Here is a 26,383-nt window from a genome sequence, read left to right as displayed (position 1 = left end):
GGATTTTGCTTAAACCAATCTAGAAATCTGAATATTCGAATTGTACATTTGAATTATACCAATCGAGTATTGGCCAATTAATTAGGTTTTATCCGAAATTAGAACAATCATACATTTTTTCTTTTTGCAATATAAAGCTTGTTTTTCTTTATTTTTAAGATCAAATTTTGAAATTTGTAAAAAATTCAAAATATAATTCTTTTAAATTTTTTTAGGTTCATAGGTTTTTTTTTAGATCCCAGCAGTGTTTTACCACTCACTCACCCATACAGTGTTCAAGTCGTAGGGGTTTTTATTGGTGTTTAACAAGGGGTTTGGGCTTGAGTCAATGAAACATCATATATGTGGTCACGAACAGGCCCTATAGACTGTGGAAGGCCCGTTACGGAGATTCGTCCGGACCACTAATGAATGTCATTTTTCTTGAAACTTTGCTAACGGACCTAATTTTGGAGTTGGTCAAAAAATTAAATATAATTAAGAAATGTGATTTTTGGTGAATCTCCCCTGCAAAGGAAAATTCAATGTCTAGAAGACGTAACTATTTTCTTGTGTTTATTTGACTATTCTTAATTACATTTTTCTATCTTATCAACATTTTGCTATTAATCAACCTATACTTCCAAATTCTTCCAAACTTTGTACTTATATATGTTTAAAATTCAAACGTAAATTCCAAAGCCATCTCATAATCATTGAAAATTCTATGGAAAAAACTCACTCACATGCCTAACTTATGTCATCTCTCTTCTATATAAACCCTTCTAACAAAATACAATTTTAACTCGCACTTAAACACTACATATATACCATAAACAGAAAAAACATGACTCCTGCTAAACTCTCTCTTATTCCTTTCACTATTCTTTCAATCTTCTTCTTCTCTTTCACTCAAGGAGCCAACTTCGATGTCATAAACCAATGTCCATACACAGTGTGGGCCGCTGTCTCAACTGGTGGAGGTAAACAGCTTGAAACAGGTCAATCATGGCAAGTCACAGTTGCACCAGGAACACCTAAAGCTCGTATCTGGGGAAGAACAGGTTGCAACTTTGATGCAAATGGAAGAGGGAAATGTGATACAGGCGACTGTAATGGAATGCTTGAATGTAATGGTTATGGAGCACCACCCAATACCCTAGCTGAGTTTGCTCTTAACCAATTCAACAACGATGACTTTGTTGACATATCTGTCATCGATGGGTTCAATATTCCGATGGAGTTTAGCCCAGTTGGTGCTTCATGCAAGACTATGAGGTGTGCTGCTGATATAAATGGTCAGTGCCCTGAACAATTGCGAACTAAGGGAGGATGTAATAACCCATGCACGGTTTTTAATACTATTGAGTATTGTTGCACCATTGAACGTGGTAGCTGTGGACCTACTGAGTATTCTAAGTTCTTTAAGGATAGGTGTCCTGATGCTTATAGCTACCCTCAAGATGATGAGTCTAGTTTGTTTACTTGCCCTGGTGGAACTAACTACAAGGTTGTGTTTTGTCCATGATCGAAGTCTTTCTATGTAACTTTCAACTTTGAAAGAATAAGTTTACATTAATAAGGAGGGTGTCACCTCATTGAGTGTCACTTTTTCTAGGTTGTTATTAAAGAATAAGGATAGTTAGTGTTATCCATATTGAATCTGTATTATGAGAAATTCTGATTGTGCTATATATTTATGTTTTACAACCTATGAAAATCTTTTATCTGAATTTGTTATATTCAAATTAAGGGGATTAGATGAGGATTTTTCAGCCAATCGACCCAAGAGAATTTAACTTTCAACATATATTTGTTATCCAAGAAAAAGACATAACAAGTAACAACATTATCCTTGATAACTATCTTGTTGAGATTATGAGATATATACCACCAAATAATCCATTGCAAATAAAGTTAACTTTTTCGTTAATAATATATTCCAAAAGATTAACGTAATATTCAAAGGATTAAATCTTGAAAGTGAAACACACTTTTAATTAGATTGATGCTTTAGAAATTAAACTATATAGTTACACTTCTTTTTATTTGAAACGATATATTTTTTATTAACTAAAAAGGTGGATTATGTAATTCATATTACATAATGATTAAAAGCCAACGTATCGCACAAAAAAAATGTGATGCATTTTACTCTGTTTTTTCTAGCCAAATATATTTTTATAAAAGAGATAGAAATTTTACATTGAAAGTCCTTACTTTTTAAACCAGACAATCCACTTTTACAAGTAATTTCTTTTTAACATCAATAAGTGGTTATATGCACTCTCTCAATTGAGGATTTTTAGCCGATTAAAAAATAAAACCTTTTACATCTAGACATCAATCAAGAATACGGCATAGCCCATGATGGTATCAAGTATCAACGACGTTCAACAATCAAGTCTTCCTTCAACCGCTTCTCTTAAAAATAAAACTATATACCATCAAAGCATCCATAAAAAAAAAACATAATAAAAAATAAATAAATAAATAAAAAGAGTAAGAATGGAGGGTATGCTTTTTAAACTATATGCATCAGTTTTTTTAACCCCCCCCCCCCCCCCCCCCCCCTCCCCCTTACGCTTGATTTTGGGATTAATTTTATTGTTTTAAAAAAAATTGTTTTTTAAGCTTAAATAAACTATTTTCCGGTTAAAGATAGTTATCTATAACATAATTTTACATGTTAAAAAGAAAAATGTTATCACATCTCAAAAACTTATACTAACAGATAAAAAAAACATGATTTTTTTGTTGATTTTTGGAAACTTAAAATCATTATTATTATTTATTATATTTATATAATTAATATATAAAAATATCTATAATATATTAACACGACCCCCATAGGGTTCGGGATGGGACTGCCCATTCAGGTCCTCGTCCCCGAAATTTAACCAAGGGTTAACCTTGCCCCCGCCCCCGCCTCTGTCCCCGAATATTTTACTAAATAGTAAATACGCTTCATATGGGATCGGGGCCCTACGAGTTTTGGGTCCCACGGGACTTTTTTACATCCTTAGTTCCACATGGGTACCTGCTTCTCGCATGTTCTTCTCGTGGCTACTTCTCTCATACCGTTCACATTAAACACCACAACATCATGTCATACATTTCTAAAAGTCGTTAAAGTAGAAAGGTTCATGAAATCAAATAAATAATTAATAGTTGTTAGAATCGTAACCATATTAACCTAATAATTCAATAACTTTTCCCCAAACCTCCTTAGTGAACTCACTAAGGATAAAAAGATGCTATTGAGATTCAACCTCAAACCTGCAAAACATACAAAAAGGAGTCTTCATTTAAATTCCCTTTCTATTCAAATTTGCTCATGTAGCCAAAATGTCTATACTGATCCTCTAACGCATGATATTAACTTTAACCGGGACAAATTTATTCTGATATTATATCTAAATAATATCTAACCGGTGAAACAAAAAACACACTTGATTGAACAACTCTTAACTCAACAAACCTCGACAATATATTAAAACATCACTTTGAAAATAACTAATTTTTTCATCTTGTTCCCTCCCCTAATCCCAAATCCAACCTCTAAATCAATAATATGAAGAAACCATATGATTTGTTGTGTTCTCCAAAGCAGACGACAATACAAGGAATCTTCTTCGTAAAGAATTTGATCGAAACTGATTGTCCTTTCAAAAATCATCTATGTTTGTTATTACATGTCTTTACACCATAAAATAATCTCTATCAAGATTCATCTTTTACCAAATTATCACTTGCATTTACCACTTGCCCTGAAGTACTCGAAAGTTGATTTTAGGACCCCAAGTCGCAACCGTAAAAATTCCATCCATACCATGAACATGTTGAATGACTTTTACCTATGATAAGTCTGTTTCAGTAAAAAATCCCAAACGTCATTTTGAATAAAATGGTCGATTTGTAGCAGATAAGATTCTTATACCCAACCCACCATTTTAAAACACCTTATACGACAAATGATCATCTTGGCAAAGTGCTTTAAAATCTTGAATTCTTCTATTGGTGGCATGTTAACTAATTTTGAAAAATACAAAGAATGTAACAAAAATATTATCTATCTTCTCTACTTAATTGAAAATCATATTTCTTCCATCACCGAATCATGATATCAAGCTCAATGAATCACAGTCATCCACAAAATCAGCTTTAAAATCTTGAATTCTTCTATTGGTGGTATGTTAACTAATATTGAAAAACACAAAGAATGTAACAAAATTAGTATTTATCTTCTCTATTTACTTGAAAAATAATCTTGCTTCCATCACTTAATCATGGTACTTACTACTTATAGCTCAATGAATTGTAATCCTTCACCAAATCTGTAACAACCCAAAATCACGACTAAAAATTTCTTTTAAAACATTACTAAAACCACATTTATAAAAACCATATCATAAGTCATAACATAATTTTCGAGTATTAATTCAAAACATAATCTCATTATCAGAGTAAAACATTCTCAGGCTAACTGCCTATGGTGTGTGCACTGCAACCTCTCCGAGCTCCTCTTTTGAAAACCGAGTACATGAAACTAAAAACTGGAAACCATAAGCACGAAGCTTACTGAGCTCCCCCAAACTACCACATACCATACAATTAACATATAAAGCACATACTGGGCCTCGCCCACTGCACCGGACCGAGGTCCGGACTATCTGGGGCCTTGCCCCCTGCATCGGACCGAAGTCCAGAAACTGACTGGGACCTTGTCCCCTGCATCGGACCGAAGTCCGAACTAACTGGGGCCTTGCCCCCTGCATCGGTCCGAAGTCCGGAAACTGACTGGGACCTTGTCCCCTGCATCGGACCGAAGTCCGGACTAACTGGGGCCTTGCCCCTGCATCAGACCAAAGTCCGGAAACTGATTGGGACCATGTCCCCTGCATCGGACCGAAGTCCGGACTAAATGGGGGCCTTGCCCCCTACATCGGACCGAAGTCCGGAAACTGACTGAACATAGTATAACATAAACATATCAACTAGCATGAATACACATATATTGCACGCTGCATCGGGCCGTAGCCCAGAACACATAACACATAAATCCTGTCTGAGCCACGAAGGCATCAAACATACTAACTACTGCATCAGACCGAAGTCTGGAAACTACTGCTAGCTAAACGGGTCAGTATTGTGGCCTTAGACCCGTTCTTACTGGATGGAAGCTCACCTCGGAATGCTGACTGCTGAAAACTCGAGTGTAAGATCCTCAACTACTGTCCCGGCTGCTCTCTGGCTATCATGACAAGTCAAACACTAAATCAAAGGGGAATCTTTCGATGGGTAAAATGACTATTTTACCCCTACTATGGTGTGGATCATAATCATGGCCCAAACCCTTTAATTCTTTCTAAATGCTCCACTGGCCCATTAAAGGCTCACCAATGGCCCAATTATACTAAATTGGGCCTACTTCACATATGGCTCTCCCTGAGCCCAAACTGCCCTTGGGCTCATAATCTGACTTCTGCTCGCCCACTAAGGCCCAAGGACCTATAGTCCAAAACACAGCCCACACCGAGGCCCAAATGCTCAAAACCCAACTTTGCTGAGTACGCTGGGCGTACTCCATTGTATGCTAAGCGTACTGGCCTGCTAGCGAGTACGCGAGGCGTACCTTCAATTACGCTCGGCGTAACCATCCTATTAAGGCACTTTTCCATTAAGTGCTTAATACCCCACTCCAGAGACTACTAAATTAGATTCCTTACTGATGTCTTAGTCCATGAAGTCACTAACTTGGTGACTTGCAATCCACCAAATACACTCAAACTCAAAAAGGTGACCATACACTTCTAAAACCAAGGCTAGATCTCATGCATGAGCTCATTGGGACCATAAAGATCGGAACTTTACTGCTTATGGGACTCATATGACTCTAAGGGAGGCATCCCTGGTTTTAGAAACGAGCTTAAGTCATAAAGTCCCAATATTGGGACCAAAAAGGTCCATAAACTTGTACTAAGGCGATCTAAGAGGTTAATCATCAAGCTCAAGACTTTTTACCTTGCAGAGGTCCGAAATGAAGCACTTATCCCAGATCTACAAGCTCTAGCTTCAAAGGTTCCTCCTTGCCAACCTTCTTCTCTTTGCTTCCAAGCTTTAATCCACCAAAATGGGTTCTCCAAGGTCAAGATCTCATAAAATGAAGGTAGGGACGTTCTAGGGTTTCTTCTGAGGTTGGGGAGGCTGATATGGGGGCTAGGGTTGGAACCATAATGTCCTTTATATAGTGCTTAACCCAAAAATTAGGGTTTTGAGACTCTGGGCGTACTTCTCGTACGCCGGGCGTACACTTGCCCGGACCCGCGATCACTTGCTCTTCTACGTTGGGCGTACACCAGCCTTACGTTGGGCGTACCCAGCTAAACACACGTGCACTACATGCGTGCAAAGGGGCTGCCTTGCCAAAAAAAATTTCCATTAGGGGCCATTATTGTCAACATCTTCAAAGTATTGTAACTTCATTATTCTTGATCCGTTTTCGGCGAACTTTATGTCCACGGAAAGGTGACGAGAAACCCTACGTATCTAACAACACAACTCGACCCGAAAACTTCTCGAATAATAACTTCAAATTTAATAAAGGACTAAAATGCCCCTGGCCTTGGCCTCTGAAATTCCGTAAACGAATATTTAGAACAGGGCGTTACAAAATCAACTTTGAACACATAATCTTATTCTTCAAATGCTTTGACCAATAGTTAATTTATTAACCATGAAATGACTGTGAAGAATTTATCTCCCATTAATGACCAAAGTTTGAACCAGACTAACCAATAAGTTATAACATATTTCAATCAATTTCCTAATTCTTTCGCCACAACTTTATACAAACACCCAACAAGACTTGTTGAATAAAAATCAATAACATGTAACAGATCACTCACCTTTGGAATGATGTCAATGAAAAATGGATAACCAAGTTTATAATTGTTAGGAAGTAAAGCAAATAATTAGCAAAACCAAAAGCACACAAGACACAATATTTACATGGTTCGGTCTAGATGACCTAGGTCCACGGGCAGGAGGGGAGTATTCTTTATTTCAGAGTTCTCAAATAGAGGTGACAAGTAAAATTCACTAGAGATTCGTCATACTCACTAAGGATACAAAAGACACAAAATGACTTAGTAAGCATCCTGTAACATCCCAAAATTTCAACAAATTTAAACTTTTCAAAACAAACCATTTACTAATAAAAGTATTTAAAAATTATTGTTTCCAAAACATTATTTAAAGTCAAAGTCTTTCAAGATCCATGACCAGTCGTAAAACCCATGATGTGTACGGTCACGCCTTCGCCTTGCCACGATCCTCTAAAGTACCTGAAACCATAAAGTACAAACTGTAAGCACGAAGCTTAGTGAGTTCTCCCAAAGTACCACCCACAAACAATTCACATACACAAACACTCATTCTAGGCCTAATCAGCCTCGGGCTAGAATACCATGCATGTCTACAATGGGCCCAATCATCCTTGGGATGGAATACCCTCGTATCATAAGCATGTTTGGTCCAATCAGCCTCGGGATAGAATACAAAAACATGTCAGGTCCAATCAACTATCGGGTTGGAATACCCCAGGCCCAACCAACCATCAGGTTGGACTGTGAATATACAATGGGTCCAGTCAACCATCGGGTTGGAATACACAGGTCCAATCAACCTCCGGGTCCAATCATCATCGAGATGGAATACCTCAGGTTTGAATGCCAATATATAACAGGTACAGTCATCCTCGGGATGGAATACGTTCGGGTCCAATCAACCTCCAGGTAGGAATGCACCCGGTCTGTTGGCTCACACACATAGCAATAAAGCCTCAACCACCAACCAAATATGTGTATATTTTACAGATAAACATATAACCAGTCAACAGAAAATCAGGCAGATCTACATATCAATAAGCATAGCATCATCCTATATACCATGATACCGATCTAACAGATCACTACAACACGATAGCATACTATCACATAATAGGATATCTAATCCAATGGGTCGGCCTTGGTGCCTTTGACCCGTAAGTAAAGTGAGGAAAAACTCACCTCACGATCTGATCAATAGTTGATGCGGTCCCGACTCTGAATCTGTAACGCCCGTAGATCCAGGCTAGTCAATTTAGAGACGATAAGCATCAAAATGACTTTTTCATGGAAGATTATTTAGAAGGATTAATCTTAACTAAGTTATAATATATGTTACAAGGATTCCGTACATATAAAGAACGCCGAAATCCGAGTTATAATGAAGAAGTTATGACCTATCAAAGTTTCGTGAAATAACCGGCACGACACAACGCGATGTAAATAGTGAATTTGTGTTAGAGAGATATTTGGCCTTATAAATCTAAATGAAAGTCTTAGGATACATTAAACCACAAGCGTGCATAAAAAGAACGTCTAAATTTGACTTCGTACGAGGAAGTTATGATTTTTCGAAGTTTTGGCTTAGCAGTGTACAACCAGAAGTTCAAATATGAGATCGAGTGATATTTAGCCGAAACAATCTAAATGAGAATTGAAGATCTCGTTAATAGTAGTGCAACGGAAAGACATACGAAAACGGACGTCAGACAAAGGAGTTATGAGTTTATAACAGAATTTTTCTGTCCCGGTCTACTAAAAATAATATAAAATTAATATAATAAAAATAAATTCAAAATTATCCGATAGAGTCTAAAGGAAAGTTGTAGATCTTTTTTTTACCTACGCGTCGATATAAAGAACGTCGAAAACGGAGTTCGTATGCGAATTTATGAATTTCTGAAGTTCGGGGCGCGAAACCCCAAAACTGTCAGAGACCACGATGTGGAAACAGTGCCCACGACGTGGCATGGCTTATGACGCCTTCTGGAGCCTGATAGAGAAAGTGGACGATGATGCATGCAATGTCGACCAAGCCCACGACGTGAAAAATGATAAATTTTCCCTATAAATAGAATTCAAGGGCCAGCCGAGTTTGGTTGCTCATTCTCACATCTCTCACCCGTATTGCATCGATTTACGTGCAAAGAAATACCCCCGAAGCCTCGATATCATCCCGAGACCCAAAGTGAGTCCCGACGCTCCGAAGATCCCGAGAAGAAAAGAGTTTCCGAACCGAAGGTCTGTCCGCGAGAAACCCAGTGTGTGAAGATATCCTGGTTTCACCGAAGAGTTACTACTTCTACTAGCCGTAGTGTTGTCCGATCATCTTCTGATCAAGTGAGTGTATAGTGCCTTTCATAAACGTGATTTTATTACAAGTATTGTTTGAATGTATTAAGTATATGTTTTGGGTGACTGTGTAGTTACCTTCTTCTAACACATAAATATGAAGTATTTGCTATGAAATATGTGCTATGTGTTTATATATTGTTTTTATTTTAGATGAGTGTGGTATGGATGATTTATATTGTTTTTAAATGAGTTAAACTATATATGTATTTATATCTACAAATATGTTGGGTAGAACATGGGTAGATGATATAGTTGGTGTGTGATGAAAGATGGTATGAGTGAACCTTGGCAGCTATTGTCTTAGTGCCTAATAAAGAACCTTGGCAGCTATTGTCTTAGTGCCTAACAAAGAACCCTGGCAGCTATTGTCTTAGTGCCTAACAAAGAACCTTGGTAGCTATGGATTTAGTACCGTATAGAAGAACCTTGGTAGTTATGGATTTAGTACCGTATAGAAGAACCTTGGTAGCTATGGATTTAGTATCGTATATATGAACCTTGGTAGCTATGGATTTAGTACCGTATAGATAAACCTTGGTGACTATGGAGTTAGCGCCTGATAGCTATGGATTTAGTACCGGATGAATAAACTTTGGCAGTAATGGACTTTGTGCCAGTTCCTTAGGTCGATCCTTAGGAATGAGTGAATGAAGGATAGTTGATTCTTAGGGTAAAACCTTAAGAGTAAAGAAGATAATGGGGATGGGTAGTTGGGTTAATTGTTTGATAATTGAATATAATAATTATATTATTATGGGTTGAAAACCCTATATGCTCACCAGGCTCCCAAGCCTGACCCACTCAGTTTTCTTTGCATTACAGGTAATGGCACAAGAGTATAAGTTGGTGGACTTGACGAGAGATTTTGGATTATAGATCAGTAGTTATAAATAACTGTTGTAAGGTCAATTTTATATTGTTTATGCTTTTGGTTAGTATCGGAACATGACATCCCGAGATTTTATTATTTAATGAAAAGTACTTTCTCTTTGAGAAATGTTTTGATAAGTTCTTATCATATTTTTTTTGGGAACAAATTCCGCAACTGTTTTCTTTAAAAGATTACTCTGATTTTAAAAACAAAGCATAAACAAATCGGTCTTTTTTGGCCGAGAAATTGGGGATGTCACAGAATCTCAGCTCTAACCGACACCAATCCATCCAAAATACCAATTCTCAAACACCATCCAAAATACCCAAAATACCCCTAATGGCCCAAGGCCCAAAATCGATCTATTGGGCTTCTTAGAGAATGCATGGCATTTTGTCTATGATGTATGGCATTCGAACGCCTGGTGTTTGCTCGTTGTCCACCAATTTCTATGCTAATGTATCAATGGCTTAAGATCTCATGTCCAAACTTCAGATCCAATCATAATGGAACGTCTAAAGCCATAAAGTTGCAAACTTTATGGCCATGCATGGTTATAATGAGCCCAAAAGCTAAAACTCCAACTCCTTAACCTATTAAGACTCCTCAAAACTTGCATGGAGGATTATGAAGACCCAAGATTGCATTTTTATGATTCTAGACTCACTATTATGCTTAAAAGGACAGTCTAAACCTCTAAAGCATTCCAAACGCACAAAGATCAAGTCTTTGGGACCAAAAAGGACATAAACTAGCCTTAAATCAAGATCTAACAAATGAGACATCAAGATCTGAACTTTATACCTCAAAATGATGCTTCAAGATGTAAAGATTCCAAATCCACAAGCTAAAGAGCAACCACAATACTCCAAAGATATCCCTTCTCTTATCAAGAACACTAAATGATACCAAAAAGATGAACCAAGGCTTCAAACTCTCATACACACATAAGGTTTTTGGAATGAGGATTGAGGCTGGAGCGGTGAAGGGTTTTGAGGCCATAATGTTCTTTAAATAGGGTGCAAACCCTAAAAATTAGGGTTTCGTCTCTGTGTGCAAACCCCTTATGTCCATCATAGAACGCCTGGCATTTTAACGCTGAGCGTTCTATGCCAAACGCCTGGCATTTGGACTAAAGACCAAACTTTACCAAAATGCCACAATGGCTCTTGCACTTTTCATTTACTTAGGGACCAATATGCAATAAATCTCAATATAAGTGTCAACAATGAAAGTGCCTCAAAACCAGAGGTTACACATCTACTTTATACTTGTGGGATCAGACCTAAAACACTAATGGGCCAAGCCTATTTTTCCATGAATGGTATCAACTGTGACAAACGAGGGGTTTCCGTCACTGATCACCATTAAGAAAGAGTAGGGAAGATAGGTGTAATAGCCAAGTATTGTAATATTTGATTTTTTAGATAATAAGAATAAAATGTTGAAGGGTTTTGAGCATTCTAACACTTCCTAAGTGTACATGCAACCCTAATAACCTTGAATCTATGTTTTCTCTATATACATGCAAATTTCTATTTCAAGGTTATTTCCTAACTAGCATGGCATGGGGAATACATAATACATAAAAAAAAACTAGTAGAAATACATACCTTGTTGTTGCTTAGATCCCTTCAAGACTTTGTGAGCCTATCACCCCAAATGTTGTGCCTCAAATGCTTCACACAACACTACAACCTTGGAATAACTAGAGAGAATACTTCTACACTTCAAAATCGGCTATGCCCTCACAAGAATACTCTAGTACCGATTTTCCTAGCTATGGGGTCCCTTTTATAGTGGTGTCACAGTTAGGGTTTCATCATGAAGACTCATAATTGTCATGACTCTTCCATTCTCATGACCCATGTGTTTGTAACTCCCATGGACTATCCATGGAGCTCCAGATAGTTATATCCATAACCCATAAACCATGGATCATTTAATCCACTATAAAAGTTTAGATGATTGTCATAATCAACCCCATATATTTAATTAGTTTCAACTTGATCACCAAATTAATACTTAAATTAATATTTGATCAAGACTAATTAAATAATACTATTATTAATATATTAGAACTTATAATATATTAATAATCACAAGTGTACTTTCTCTCATTTTGTCTATCCAAGTATTGCAATGCCATGCAACCCAAATGGACCATGCCGGGTCGAGTCAAGTATATACCAAATAAAGTTATGGACTTAGACACTATATCCAACAGTCTCCCACTTGGATAAGTCTAATAACTACATTTGCAAATATGACTTCAAAATCCGACTAGCAATCGTAGCTCTTTCAAAGTCTCTCGGAACTGAGATGATGATGATACGCCGTTTAAGATAAGTGATCATATAATCCTCTGTTCTCATGATATCAGCCGGACAAACACATGGAACATGGTCTTACTTATTGTCCAGCATTTGTTTCTCGGTCTCTGATTTGTTTCGACATAGAACTAAATTGAACACATCAATTAGGTTCTGACCGGGCCCGGTACATAGGTCAAAACCAAATCATCGAGGGGCCCAAATATCGCTTCTATTTCTAGAAGGAACAGATAAACTTCGACTGATATGCTTGTACTAACTACTTGTTGAATTATTCACAAAGGCACGTTTTATAACATCGAGTTACCAATGTGTTTTCGTACAATGAATGAATAACCAACTCATAGTTAACAACTCATATCTCTAGGTTTGAAGATTTATATGATATTACCGTCTCACGATCACTCGAAATAAATTCCATGAAGTGATGCAAGTGTGCGTGGGTTGAATCCAATACTCAGCCCTTATGAGTACTCATGAATGTTGTAGCAACCATTGCATTGTCTAAAGCACTTTAGACAAATCATACAAGCCAAATTCATGACAGTCTTGATTCATATCTACTTCCAACATATGACTGACTGTGGATGGTTTGAATAATATGATATATACCATAACATAATTATTCTGGAAGTCAAAACATGCAAAGTGAAACACAAGAATAATACTAATCTTATATGGCCCCAACACTTTGAGTGTAAATAAAACACCTTTTATTTAAGCACCATATTGATTACTCATTATTTATGTTTCGATAATCAACTTTATGATTGAATTAAAACATTAGTTGTCCCATGCTCCAAGCATGTACACTATGGTTTTCCAAACAACAATTATGCCATACTCGAAGTATGCATACTATGTTTACATATGGTCCTCTCTTTGTGAAATAGATCAATTGACAATATTCCAATGATGCTCATTTCACAATTCCAATCATTGTTGTAAATGCAAGAATACCAAACTCTTGCCATTTACTGTAATATGTTAGATTCTAAACTGATATGCAATGATCCCCTTGTAATGACTATGCACATAAGTCACAAAGACTTGGCAACAGACATTATAAAGCATTCCAATGGAAAACAATTCCATGGAAATGAAGTCTCAAATTCAAAGTACATTCCTTTGAACATCCTTCTTAGCATTAAGTTCTTTAATCTTACACAGATTCAAAGAGTAACTTCCACATATGGAAACAATTCCATATTCCTTCTTGCATTAAGTTCTCTAATCTTACACAGATTCAAAGCGTAACTTCCATCCGGCAGGCTTACAAAAATCGAATTTTTCAAGCATGAACAAATTAACAAGGCATCAATACAGTAGAAACCAATCAAGGCTTTGATACCACTGATGGGTTTTGGCCATAAGAACATCCTATGTGCTCATACAAACCCTAATGCTTGGATCTAGGTTTCTCTATTGTACATGCAATTTATCCAAGACTATAAACCCTAGATCTAGCATATGATAATCAATATAACATATAATTAGGGTTTAGATCATACCTTGATTGTTATGTAGCAATAACAATCTCAAATCCTCCTTGTAAAGACTTTAGAAAGCTTAGAGTCACAAATGTCACTCCTCTAATGGTTCACAAACACCAAGAGCAATAGGATGAAGAAGAGAAGAGAAGGAGGCTGCCCAAAACGTGTGGAAACCCTAGAATGAAGCTTGTCCACATTTTTTAAGGGCTCTATATATAGTGAGGCTATTAGGGTTATCTAACAAGGAAACCCTAATTTGGATGCTTAAGCCCTAAGCAACCCATGGACTCCTTTCCTTAAAGGCCTTGGACGATTTCTAATGGGTTTCCCCATAGAATTCGTCCAACCTTATAATATAAGGCAATCCATAGCCCAATTGCAATTATCTTATAATTACAATTCCAGTCCCTTAAGTTTAATTAATCTCTTTTAGTCACAAACTTAATTCTTATTAATTCTTGACTAATATTAATTAAACAATATGATTTCTCCTTTAATATATTATTCCCATAATATATTAATAAATCATATTTAATCCTTTCTCTCCAAATTCATCCTATCAAGTTGCTTTGGTGAAGGCAACCCAAAAGGACCATGCACCATCGGGTCAAGTACATACCAAAATAGTTCTGAACTTAGACACTAATCCAACACCCACTAGCTTTGACATGTACTCAGAAATCAACTGGACTTCTAGAAATCAATACTTTATTGACTTTCTTACCAAAGTTCATATTTCTGATACTAGATTGCTTTGATAATACTTTATCAAAAACATACACCTTTCCTTAGATAGCTTACATGTTTGTCTAGACCTTTTGCAATTCTCACTAGTTAGTGTGCCGGTTAACCACACACGCTCCACTAACTATATGAGAATGCAAATATCACAACCGCTATCTACTTAAAATCTTCTTAGTGGAAGCGTTTCCTCAACATCATTTTCATGAATCGAAGAGAAACCTTATGACACTTAGATTTTATGGTGTATGTGTTCTTTTCCATGTGAATTTTGTCAAAACCATAATCACAGGACTACGTTAGTGACACTTCCAAATTCATATGGACTGAACTTGTGCAATCTTAATTTCTTGCCACCCGGCAGCACAATGGCATACTATTGCTTCCAGGTAGTTATGCAAACAGCCGAGAACTCTTAGAACTCCAATGCAAAGCCAACCTTAAATGGGATGAGCACAGAATATGTCAACACGATAGGTTACAAACCTCAAGTCGTGGGCTAGTGATTAACAAAACTCTTGATTAGTTCTTGAACCTATCTTAAGATCTTTTTAAGACTCCCACTGACCTCTTGACATATATGATTCTCTTTGTCAAGAACCATTCCTTTGACAAAACAAATATTCAATAGTTAGTGCGGATTCTTATCAAGTTAAACACTTCCCATAATTGGACTTAGTTGGTCTTTGTTTTATCCAAAACATCACAACTAACCAACCTTAAATGTACAAGAGTAGGACACATCTTACTCTACATTTGATAAGTGTTATAAACTTTCTAAAGATTATGTCACTCAATGGCTCAATCTTGGAGTATGACTCTAAGATTTGATTTTGATGTATGATTTCTCTTTTGATTTAACCATTTCAACAACTCATGATTCCTCTCCTTAGCCAAACAAATGAAATAAGGTGTCCTTAGAGGATCAATTGTGATATGGTTTCATAATCACTAAGATAATCATAAAACAAAATAATCAAGTACTCTCCCATCTCTTCAGATTGGAGAAGCTTTTATCTTTCTACCTTATTTGATTCTTCTTACTCATTATGTCTATCATTGAAACTCTTCAATGATCCAGAATTATACTTAAATTTGTAAGTATACACATATTTACTAAACTTTAGTAAATCATAATGAATAATATTATAAACCTTTTGTGGTGGACCTGACCAACACACAACCAAGTGTACACAATCTTTTTGTCCTTCACTTGACTCACATGTACATGTGAACAAGGTATTAGTCTTAATTTCTCAAAGATGAAAACTTCTCATTCATCATACAATACAAGTTGCATGATTCCAAGTTTCTATCTAACTGAAACTTGGGTGATGAGAATCTTTCCTTATTTGGTAAATTATGATACTACCACAAATGAAAGAATCAAATCCATTTTCAAATATTGCTATTAATGGAAACATATAATCAACAATTTTTCACAAATGCCATTGTAGGGATACTTAAAATAAATAAAATCAAAACTTTTCTTTATTTTAAAAGTTTGCAGAAAACTTATCCTTACAACCCATATGAAAACCTTGTTGTTATCTATTCCTAAGCAATATGTCTCAACTCTTAAGTAACAGCTCAAAATTCTAATCACCGAACCATATGATCAAAATCCCTCTTCGCGATCAGAATCAACATATACTTCCTTTAAGTTTCTTCACTTTTCTTTGATTCCTAAAACATCAACATGTGACCCAGTCACATCATGCAATAAGAATCTTAGAATAGAAACTTAATAGAGTTAGACAATGGACTTTACCTGAAGTAGAGTCAAACATTTGACTTTACTATCCTTATGGACTTTTAGGTAAATTTGGCAGCTTCGCAACCAATGTCCTTCCTTTGGCAACAGAAACATATGGACTCTTTGGAACCGGTACACGGGACTATCACATACTTAGCCTTTCTCTTTACCATTTGGTCAACCGAGTTGACTACGGCCGATCCCTTTCAATTGGCAAGAGAAAGGTTTTCTGGACTTCCAATGTTACCATTGTCAATGTCCATGGAAGTTTGGGAAGTTGATCTTCCAATCAAATTTTGCTTTACCAATGCTCCAAATCATTGTTGATTCAGTATCATCAAGCAAATAGGTAAGATCATTAAGGGTCATGTCGTGATCTGTCATCAGGGAGTGACCAAGTCAACAGCCAGCTACCTTGAGACTTCGACACCCGACTCTCCCGGCTTGTCAATATGTGACTTAATCTCCAAGACCTAAGCACATATAGACTTTGTTTTCCAATAGGGATTGAGTGACTTAGAACTTATCAGATCCTGAAACTTGTGGGATAGGGGGATTTAATGGAGGAGGTGGAGGAAGTGAAGTATGATTTCCAGTCCCACTAATTCACAACAAAGGGATTGATCTTTTAGCTTGGTTGCCATTTGGGATATCATCTTCATTAGGAAGCTTGTTCCTAAAGATTTGAGAAGACCATAGCTGTCTAAACTAGACATCTATAATGGGAGAAATTCAAGTTAGTTGATTTAAAGTCCTTAATATAACACCCAATATGAAATATTAAGGCTAGGATCCAACAACCTATTTATAACTGGAAGAGGGATGTCGTAATCCAAGTTATAAAATAGTTGAAGGTAGGTAAATGACGATTTACCAATTTCCACCATGAAAAACGAAATATAATTAAGTTTTAATTGGATTTGAAACTCCTAGATCTTTTGAGATACATTGAACTTTCAATGGCATGTTTGAATCTCGATTGTGCCCTCTCAAGTTTGTGACTGGGATGTCGAGGATCACAAACAATGTGTGAATAACCATACAAATTGACTTGGTACCCTCAACAATATTACCTAATCGATGTGCCGGTTAACCACACACGCTCCACCGATCTATAATAAATTCAAGTTACCCTTTGCCACTCTTACTAGTCCATGTTAGTGTGCCGGTTAACCACACACGCTCCACTAACGACTTGGTAAGGTACATAGTGTAATTTTATGGGCTAGAACCAATTTCACATTTTCCTAAAGTAACTAAGATTGGGAATTTATAATGTATAGTTACTTTATAATTCATTATACTTTTAATGAGTATTTAAAGTCGTATCCTACCCATTCGGCTAACGACCCTCCACCGATCAAGGAAGCGGTGGGTGAGAGTGGGCACCCATTAAGTCACCACTTTATAGGCAACAACCTTATACCCCTTATAGACCGGCTTCGTGAATGACGCCTACTAACGGTAAGAATGACATATTCTTATACATATCTAAATAAAATTATAATAATAGTATAAGTGTTGATTTTTAAACTTTTTAAAAATCTAAGGTTTAATTTGGAATTAAAGTATTAATGAGTAAGACTTTTCAAATTCCAAAACTTGAGGGCAAGAATTGAAACTATTCCAAGTCTCTTCAATTTGTAACTTATGAGTTTTAATAGTTCATAAAAAATGAAGACTCTTCATTTTATGAAACCTCTTTAGTTCTTTAATCACAATTTAAAGAAGTGACTTTTGGTTATCCATAACTTGAGGACAAGTTATGGACACCATCATTGCCATTAAGATCATGAATTAAACACACATGGAGGTTACACATAATTCCTATGATCTTCTAAAAACTCATAAGAACACAAATTCATGTCAAGCAATTTCAAGAAATCATATAAACATATACAATACTTGAAAATTGATAAAAGTCATGTAAAATGGGTTAACATAATCGTTATCATTTTGAAAAACAAATTTTACAAATCCAAAACAAATTGGGATAATATTTTAATCCATTTCCAGCAACAAAACACGAAAAAACTGCCCACGACGCTTTTACTCGTCGAGTGCATGATTCTACTCGTCGAGTAGGATGAATTTGTTCATGGACTCATCGAGTCCTCCCCATGAACTCGGCGAGTCCAGTTGTCAGAGTGCAGAATTTTCGATTTTCAAGCAGTTTTGCATCGAGTATACAGAAAACAATCCCAGGCTCTGATACTACTGAAGGGTTTTGACCATTCTAACACTTCCTAAGTGTACATGCAACCCTAATAACCTTGAATCTATGTTTTCTCTATATACATGCAAATTTCTATTTTAAGGTTATTTCCTAACTAGCATGGCGTGGGGAATACATAATACATAAAAAAAACTAGTAGAAATACATACCTTGTTGTTGCTTGGATCCCTTCAAGACTTTGTGAGCCTAGCACCCCAAATGTTGTGCCTCAAATGTTTCACACAACACTACAACCTTGGAATAATTAGAGAGAATACTTCTACACTTCAAAATCGGCTATGCCCTCACAAGAATACTCTAGTACCGATTTTCCTAGCCATGGGGTCCCTTTTATAGTGGTGTCACAATTAGGGTTTCATCATGAAGACTCATAATTGTCATGACTCTTCCATTCTCATGACCCATGTGTTTGTAACTCCCATGGACTATCCATGGAGCTCCAAATAGTTATATTCATAACCCATAAACCATGGATCATTTAATCCACTATAAAAGTTTAGATGATTGTCATAATCAACCCCATATATTTAATTAGTTTCAACTTGATCACCAAATTAATACTTAAATTAATATTTGATCAAGACTAATTAAATAATACTATTATTAATATATTAGAACTTATAATATATTAATAATCACAAGTGTACTTTCTCTCATTTTGTCTATCCAAGTATTGCAATGCCATGCAACCCAAATGGACCATGTCGGGTCGGGTCAAGTATATACCAAATAAAGTTATGGACTTAGACACTATATCCAACAAATGTGTCATTAAATTTATTTGTTAAAACATCCATTAGGCTCAAAAATTAGCATCTGAAAAGTTGTACCATTTTCTAAATTGGTTAACATACTTGGATAGTACTCGTTAGCATGATCTCAAGGATATAAGATTCGTAAAAATATGAATCCAAAAGAAAGAGTTATAGATTTTATAGAAATAAAAATCAACCACGTAATTAAAATTAATTACATCAAAACAGTACTTAAAGATTGGTTGAGTTTTGACTAAAAGTGAAAAAAGAGTTTCGTAGTACTCCTTAAGATATAAATTTTAGGAAAAAGAGTGTCGAAAACGGGATCTGTACGAGAGAGATATGATTTTTGAAAAAATCTTTTATTTTTACCCCCGTTAGGCACAAAAATGAAAGTCAAAACTAGCTAAAACAACCTAAAGGAGAGTTGTAGTACCTATTGAGATCATCACATAGATATAGAGAGGGCTTAGATCGGAGCTCGCACGAAAGAGATATGTTTTTGACAAAATCATTCCATGCCCGCGAGGTGCGCGTCTATGCCTGCCGCGCTGCACGCACCCCAAATCCATGACTATAGATAAAAGGGTTGTGCAGAACTCATTTATCACACCCTCACTACTTACTCTCTCAACAATCCCGAAGTTGTTGCCCTATGGAGCGGTCCCCGAAGTCCCGAGCTCGATTCAAACCTACAAAGGTCTCCTGCGACTAGCGTGAGTTCAGGGCCCCAATTTTACTATTTTAAATGTTTTCCGAGGAGGGGGGCAATTATTAGTCAAAAAGCGTCGATTATGGGGGCTCATGGTAATACATTACAAACACCTTAGAGATCCGACTACCATTAGAGATACCTTAGAGTGGTAGATAAAACACGTTAGGGTTGTTAGATTTCCTACAAAGATAGAAAATTGGGATTAATAAAATATCCTAAAAGATAATAAGATATGATCGTTAGATATCCTAAAAAGATAGTAAGCTAGGGTTGATAAAATACTTTAGGAAATTTTTTCTCAAAAAAAATGATTCTTTAATTAATACAACCAAATAAAAGTCGAAAACTATAAAAACATGTGCACTCACCAACATTATGTTGACGTTTTCAAAATACATGTATTCTCATGGAGATGAGTGTGGAGGATACTTGTGACGAGAAGGATGAGGTCTTTGAGGAAGCTTGTTGGAGTTTAGTTCCATCCGTTGATCGTTTCTAGTAATGTTTAGTATGTATGCTTGACTTTTAAACAATGCAATCCCAAAATAATTTATAATAAATAAAAATATTGTTTGTAATATAATTTGGTGTTTTGTTATACATATATATATATATATATATATATATATATATATATATATATATATATATATATATATATGCATCGATCCAAACGTTTCCACCGTCGGTCGGGGGTATGAAATAACCAATCACAATTCGTCATGCAACATTTTCTGGAACATTCTTCCATGTGATAAAACACATGTGTTTCATCAACGCACATGATGGGCCACCTTAACCATAGTGGAATATCATGATGTGCATGTGGCGCATCATACATAATAATGGTCAAACATCCATCATGGTGGAACTGTTGGATTAGGTGTCTAAGTCCATTACTATAATTGGCATATACATGAATTGATGGTGGCACAGTCCTTTTGGGTTGCCCTCAAACCTAGTAATTGAATATGATAACTTTTAGAGAGAGAGAGAGAGATTTATTAATTTATTATATGATTAATAAATTAATTAGAAATCAAAATAAATGATCTGTTAATATATTATGAGAATAATGTATTAATTAGAAATAGTATTATGTGATTAAGAATTAACGGGAAAGTAATTAGATTAATTTTAGGGTTAATTTGATTAATTAAAAGTACAAAGACCTAAGTTGTAATTGTTTAATAGTTGAACAAAAAGGGGTCCAAAACCTTCCCCATGAGAGGTGGATGGTTTTTGGGGTGATTCTAGGGTTTCTAGATTAATCCCTTAGAGATAATTAAGAAACCAGATAATTACATGATTTAGTATATTATTATTTTAATCAAGTAAGGGTTTTCTAGGGTTTCTTGGTCAGCTATAAATAGGGTCTCATAGCCTCTAAATTTTGGCCACTTGACTCCCCAAAAGTATAGTCGAAATTTTGTCTCTTATATCCTCTTTGTTCAAGTTGCTAAGGTTTGGGTGTGAACCATTAGAGGCACGACACTTGTGGTGCTAGCTTCCAAATTAAAGAAGAAATGATTTTTGAGAGTTTACTACAACAATAAAAAAGCTATGCCATTCTTAACTTGTTTTTTAATTTCAAATTACATAGGTTTCATAGGTTTCTTGTTGTTCAATACAATGTTACTTTAATAGTGTTATGACATAGATCTAATAGGTTGCATGTACCCTTAAGTGTTAAGGATTTATCTGCGTTAATACATGTAAAACATGTTGGATTAGGTGTCTAAGGCCAATACTATATTTGATATGTACTTGACCCGATAGTAGTATGGTCCTTATGGATCGCCTTCACCATAGCAACTTGACTGGATGAATTATGGAGAAAGAGGTTAATTATGATTTATTAATATATTATACGGATAATACATTAAAGGAGAAATCATATTATTTAATTAATATTGGTCAAGAATTAATTTTGTGGTCAAAAGAGATTAATTGAATTAAGGGGACTGATACTGTAATTATACGATAGTTACAAAGTTGGGCTTAGTGTTCATAAGGAAGGGAAGGACTAAATTTATGTAGGAGTCCACATAGAATTCGTCCAAGGGGCCTTCTGGAAGGATCCTATGGGCTACTTAAGGACTAAGCAATTAGATTAGGGTTTTAACTGAAACCCTAGTTGCTCAACTATATTAGGACCCTATGGCACTCCTAAAAGCAACCACTGAAACCCTACAAGGATCATTAGCCGATTTTGTGCCTCTTACCCTCTCACTAATATTCTTCCATTTCTTGTGGTGTTTGTGATCTATTAGAGGCATCACATTTGAGGTGCTAAGTTCTCAAAGGTTGAAGCACTACTAGAAAAAAGGCCTTTTACGACGCGCGAATTACGACACTCATTAATTTATGTTACGCAAACGAGAGTGACATTAAAAAAGTGTCATCTCTTCAGAAAATTTAAGGATTTAGGTTACGCATTATTGCGTGCCTTTAAATTAGTGTCAAAAGAAAAAAAATTAAAAACATGGAGGGCGTTGTACCTTAAATGCGCACCCTCTATATGTGTCGCTTTATAATTTTAATGAACGCGCGTTCCTTAGTTACAAGCGGAAAAAGAAAAGCCCGCTACCCTCCCTGCCCTAAGCATTTTCACGCATCTTTCATTCTCCTCACACTGTTGTGCAACTTCTCAATCAAAGATTGAAGGTTATGATTTCATCTCCATCTCTCGACTTCATCATCTCAATCAAGAAAAAGGGCTTCTGATTTCCATTCATCTACTTCATCGTTGCTGTAGTTTCACCTTCTTCATCTCTCTGCTGTTATTGAGAATACTCGCCAATAGTTTTCTTGCACTATTCCTTGACCTGCTTCCTTCTAGATACGCTTCTGATCGAGAGATTCAGGTTAGGGCTTTCAAGGCGCCGTGGAAACTGTAATGGTTTTCATTGTGGCGGAGGGATTAGGGTTTCTAGAGTGAGAGACGAAAGGGGAAATTGGGGTAAATGTCCGCAGAAGGAAGCATGTAATGTTGTTCTCTATTAACTGACGACTTAGGGTTTTAACTTTCACCATTGCTGCTGCTTCGCCGCCTAAGCGAATCGACACTCATAACGCACCTTCCACTTCAACTCTTTTCATAGATTTCTTCCCAGCTGATTTTATGATTTCTGATTTCTTCCATCTGATTTTAATTTTAGATTGAGATTTCTAAATGTCAGTCGCCAGCAGCCTATCACCGAAACCAAACTGAGACTCGCTCAATCGCTAAAAGCCTGGGATTTGCTAAAAATCTATTACTCAAATGTGGGATTGACTGAAAGTCTAATACTCGTTGAAAAACGAATGCCTGATTTCCAATTAGGATTTCGTATTTATGGAATCCAAGTTCTTGATTCCTGAATTTGATTTCCCTTGACCCTCCTTACAGATCCGTAGAAAATTCAGAAGAGCCGCCACATATCTCAAGCACACGGTACCATCTCTCTCTCTCTCTCTCACACACACACATGGTTATAGATACTGAATCTTTTAGGGGAACAGCGTGTTTCTTGGTTTTCTGCATTTGTGTGCATGCCTACAACGTGTTTGTGGAAATGTTTAACAGGTTGTGGTGAACACATGGCAAACCATTGAAAGAAGAATACATGTCGACTCTACTCTTTGTGATGGTACTCCAGGGACCGCTTTCTTGCTCTTGAAAATTTTTCCAGTGAATGGCAACAAGAATGATCTGAACACCTCTGCTTGCATTATTGAAGCTTGTGACTCTGGTTCTGCAAGCTTTAGGTACCCTCTATAGTACTCCAATCTCATTATCTTGATATATAAATCCATATTTAACATATTGTTGAAATCGATAATGATAGGGATGTAACCTTTTTACGCGGAAGTGCTGGAGCTTGTGCTCTTGGTGCTGTTGTGTCAAAGTACCAAGAAAATACACAACACAGATGATTGAATACTATTTGACCCGATTCAAAGAGGTAATATAGTAATTTATATTGATTTTCTTGCTTAATAAGCATAATGCTCATTTATATAACATTGATTTTGCCTAATTTTGGAACAGATTGAAGTAAAGGAACATTGGGGAGATGGAATGTTACACGGGAGTGCTGAACACTCATGATGTTGCAGGCATGCTTTTCACCTCTATTTGATGCAAGTTCCTTTCTGATCCTTTATATAGTAATGTTTGTATACTTTTGTAGTGCCATGGTAAGGATTCTACTCATTTTACATTTTTACCTTTTTTTCATATGTTTAATTTCCTGTCAACTTAAACTTTTTTGTCTAACGATATATGACAAGTACAACTAATGCTTGTGCTTGCTCCAACTGCATGCATATTATCCGAAATTGCTCTTTCTGAAGCCTTTGATGTTTTCGCAAGATCAAATAAATTCTATGTTTTTAGTTTATTTGAAAATACCCAAAATGAAGTAAGTATTTGCAATCACACACACGCACTTCTTTAGTCCTCAAAATTATTTTATTGACTTTTTTGTTGACTTTGACCACTAAGGTTTGGGATGGAGTATCTGCTAGTACTGTTTCCATGGAAAATAGTGACAAAAAAAGAAGATTTGTTGAAGAAAAGACCTTCCAAGAAAACCAAAAAAAGAGGTGGTTGTGGAAGAGACTTCCAAGAAGAAGACTGAAAAGTGGCCCTTAGTCTTGCATGTTGACACATCGATTTTTGCTCTTTTCTTACTTGTGTTGATGGGTGCCTTCTATGTGGTAACCATCCTTTCTTCCATTAAAGTAGGTTTTTTTAATCAAGTAAAAAAGAAACACCCATGCATAGCTTACCAGATTAGGGTTTGTTTCTTTCTTTTCCATTAAGTGATGAATGGTGTATGTTGTATGTACAAGGACTTTTTCTTATTTGCACCTAATGAACCATCTGAATGACAAAGTAAATGACGATTTTACCCTTTGTTTAGGTTCATAGTGTGCAGGATGCACCAGAAGCATATTCAGCTATTTAAATTGTGCTCACTTCTCATCCACCTGAAGGTCTTCATGTTTTTGATGATTTCAGAGAGGCTTACGCATGGTTAAGCCATAACACTAAAGTAGATGATAAAGTAAGTAACTCACTGTATTCAATCAGCATTTATATAAGGTCTTATCCATGCTTAGGACTTAGGACTTAATGCACTCATTCACACACACACACACACACACTTGATGTTACCAAACAATAACAATGGCTAGTAGGACAGTTATAGTTGATAATACAACATGGAACAACACACATTGCTATTGTTGGTACTGCCATGTCATCACCCAAAAAAGCTGCTTGAGAATTTTTCAACTGTTTGGATGTCTAGTTTTATTTTTTATTTTTAAATAATAATAAAGAATTGAAAATAAGAAATTAATTATTTGAAGTTTTCATCATTGTCAGGTGTCGTGGGATACTCTAGTGATGATATAAAAAAGTTCCTATGAATGGGTGTGTATAGGAGGAGGCATCTTCCCACATATGAAGGAGCCTGATTATCTTGTATGTTTAAGTACTTCAAGTAATGTACTTTCATTTTTTTAATTAGTTATAGCATTGTACTTTCAAATAGTTTCTAATTACGACATTGTAGTTTTAAAAAATGGAAAATAAATTACTTCTATTTCATTGTTATTTCTTCTATTTCATTTTTGTTTATCTATTCTAATAACTTACTTCTTTTTCATTGTTATTTCTTATCAGGTCAATACCAAATTGGTTCACATGCGACTCCAACCATGCTAAACCCCCTTATGTACAAACTATCATATTTCAAGTAATCAGTAATCGACTACTTTTTTCTTGTTTTGTTTAACAACATAAGTAAGTCTTATTTTATTTTATTTATTTATGTAGATTTATGGAGACTGATGGTGGTAGAGGATATGATAGAGTTAGGAAAACTATAATAGGAAAAAAGCATTTCAAATTGACTCATTTTATTCCTGCTTTTGAATATATTTTTCATCTACCTCATCAATGAAATGGATGCCTCTGTTAACAATGTGTACTTCCATTGGTTTAATTATATATACATATAATACGGTTCTAAATGGGTGTATTATATGTGGGCAGATGCAATGGGAAAGCTAGAAGATATGGAGAGTTCCAACCGTGAATGCCTTTGGCCCCAACTTGTTAAGGGTTTCAAAGATCTTTCTGAGCGCTTGAAGGTATTTGATATGACTACATTCTTAATCAAAACACATGTCAAAACCTTTATTCTTTTAGCAATCAGTGTTAGTTTAATGTGCACACAATAATAGATGTGATTATGACTTATGAGCT

At 35.9% G+C, this 26,383-nt stretch overlaps 1 protein-coding gene and 1 pseudogene across 1 annotated transcript; both read left to right on the top strand.

Annotated features, from left to right (window-relative positions):
* Window positions 1-773: 773 nt before the first annotated feature.
* Window positions 774-1,691, top strand: LOC111901153 (thaumatin-like protein 1). Its single transcript, XM_023897030.3, has one exon. The coding sequence runs from the start codon at window positions 827-829 to the stop codon at window positions 1,505-1,507; it is 681 nt and encodes a 226-aa protein (XP_023752798.1). The 5' UTR covers window positions 774-826; the 3' UTR covers window positions 1,508-1,691.
* Window positions 1,692-24,210: 22,519 nt separating this feature from the next.
* On the top strand, window positions 24,211-26,078 carry LOC111901095 (dolichyl-diphosphooligosaccharide--protein glycosyltransferase subunit STT3A-like; annotated as a pseudogene).
* Window positions 26,079-26,383: the final 305 nt, after the last annotated feature.

The sequence above is a fragment of the Lactuca sativa genome, chromosome 6 (assembly GCF_002870075.4).
Source record: "Lactuca sativa cultivar Salinas chromosome 6, Lsat_Salinas_v11, whole genome shotgun sequence".
NCBI classification, from domain to species: domain Eukaryota; kingdom Viridiplantae; phylum Streptophyta; class Magnoliopsida; order Asterales; family Asteraceae; genus Lactuca; species Lactuca sativa.
Note: the sequence above shows the minus strand (reverse complement) of the source record. Positions and strands in the feature narration are given on the sequence as shown.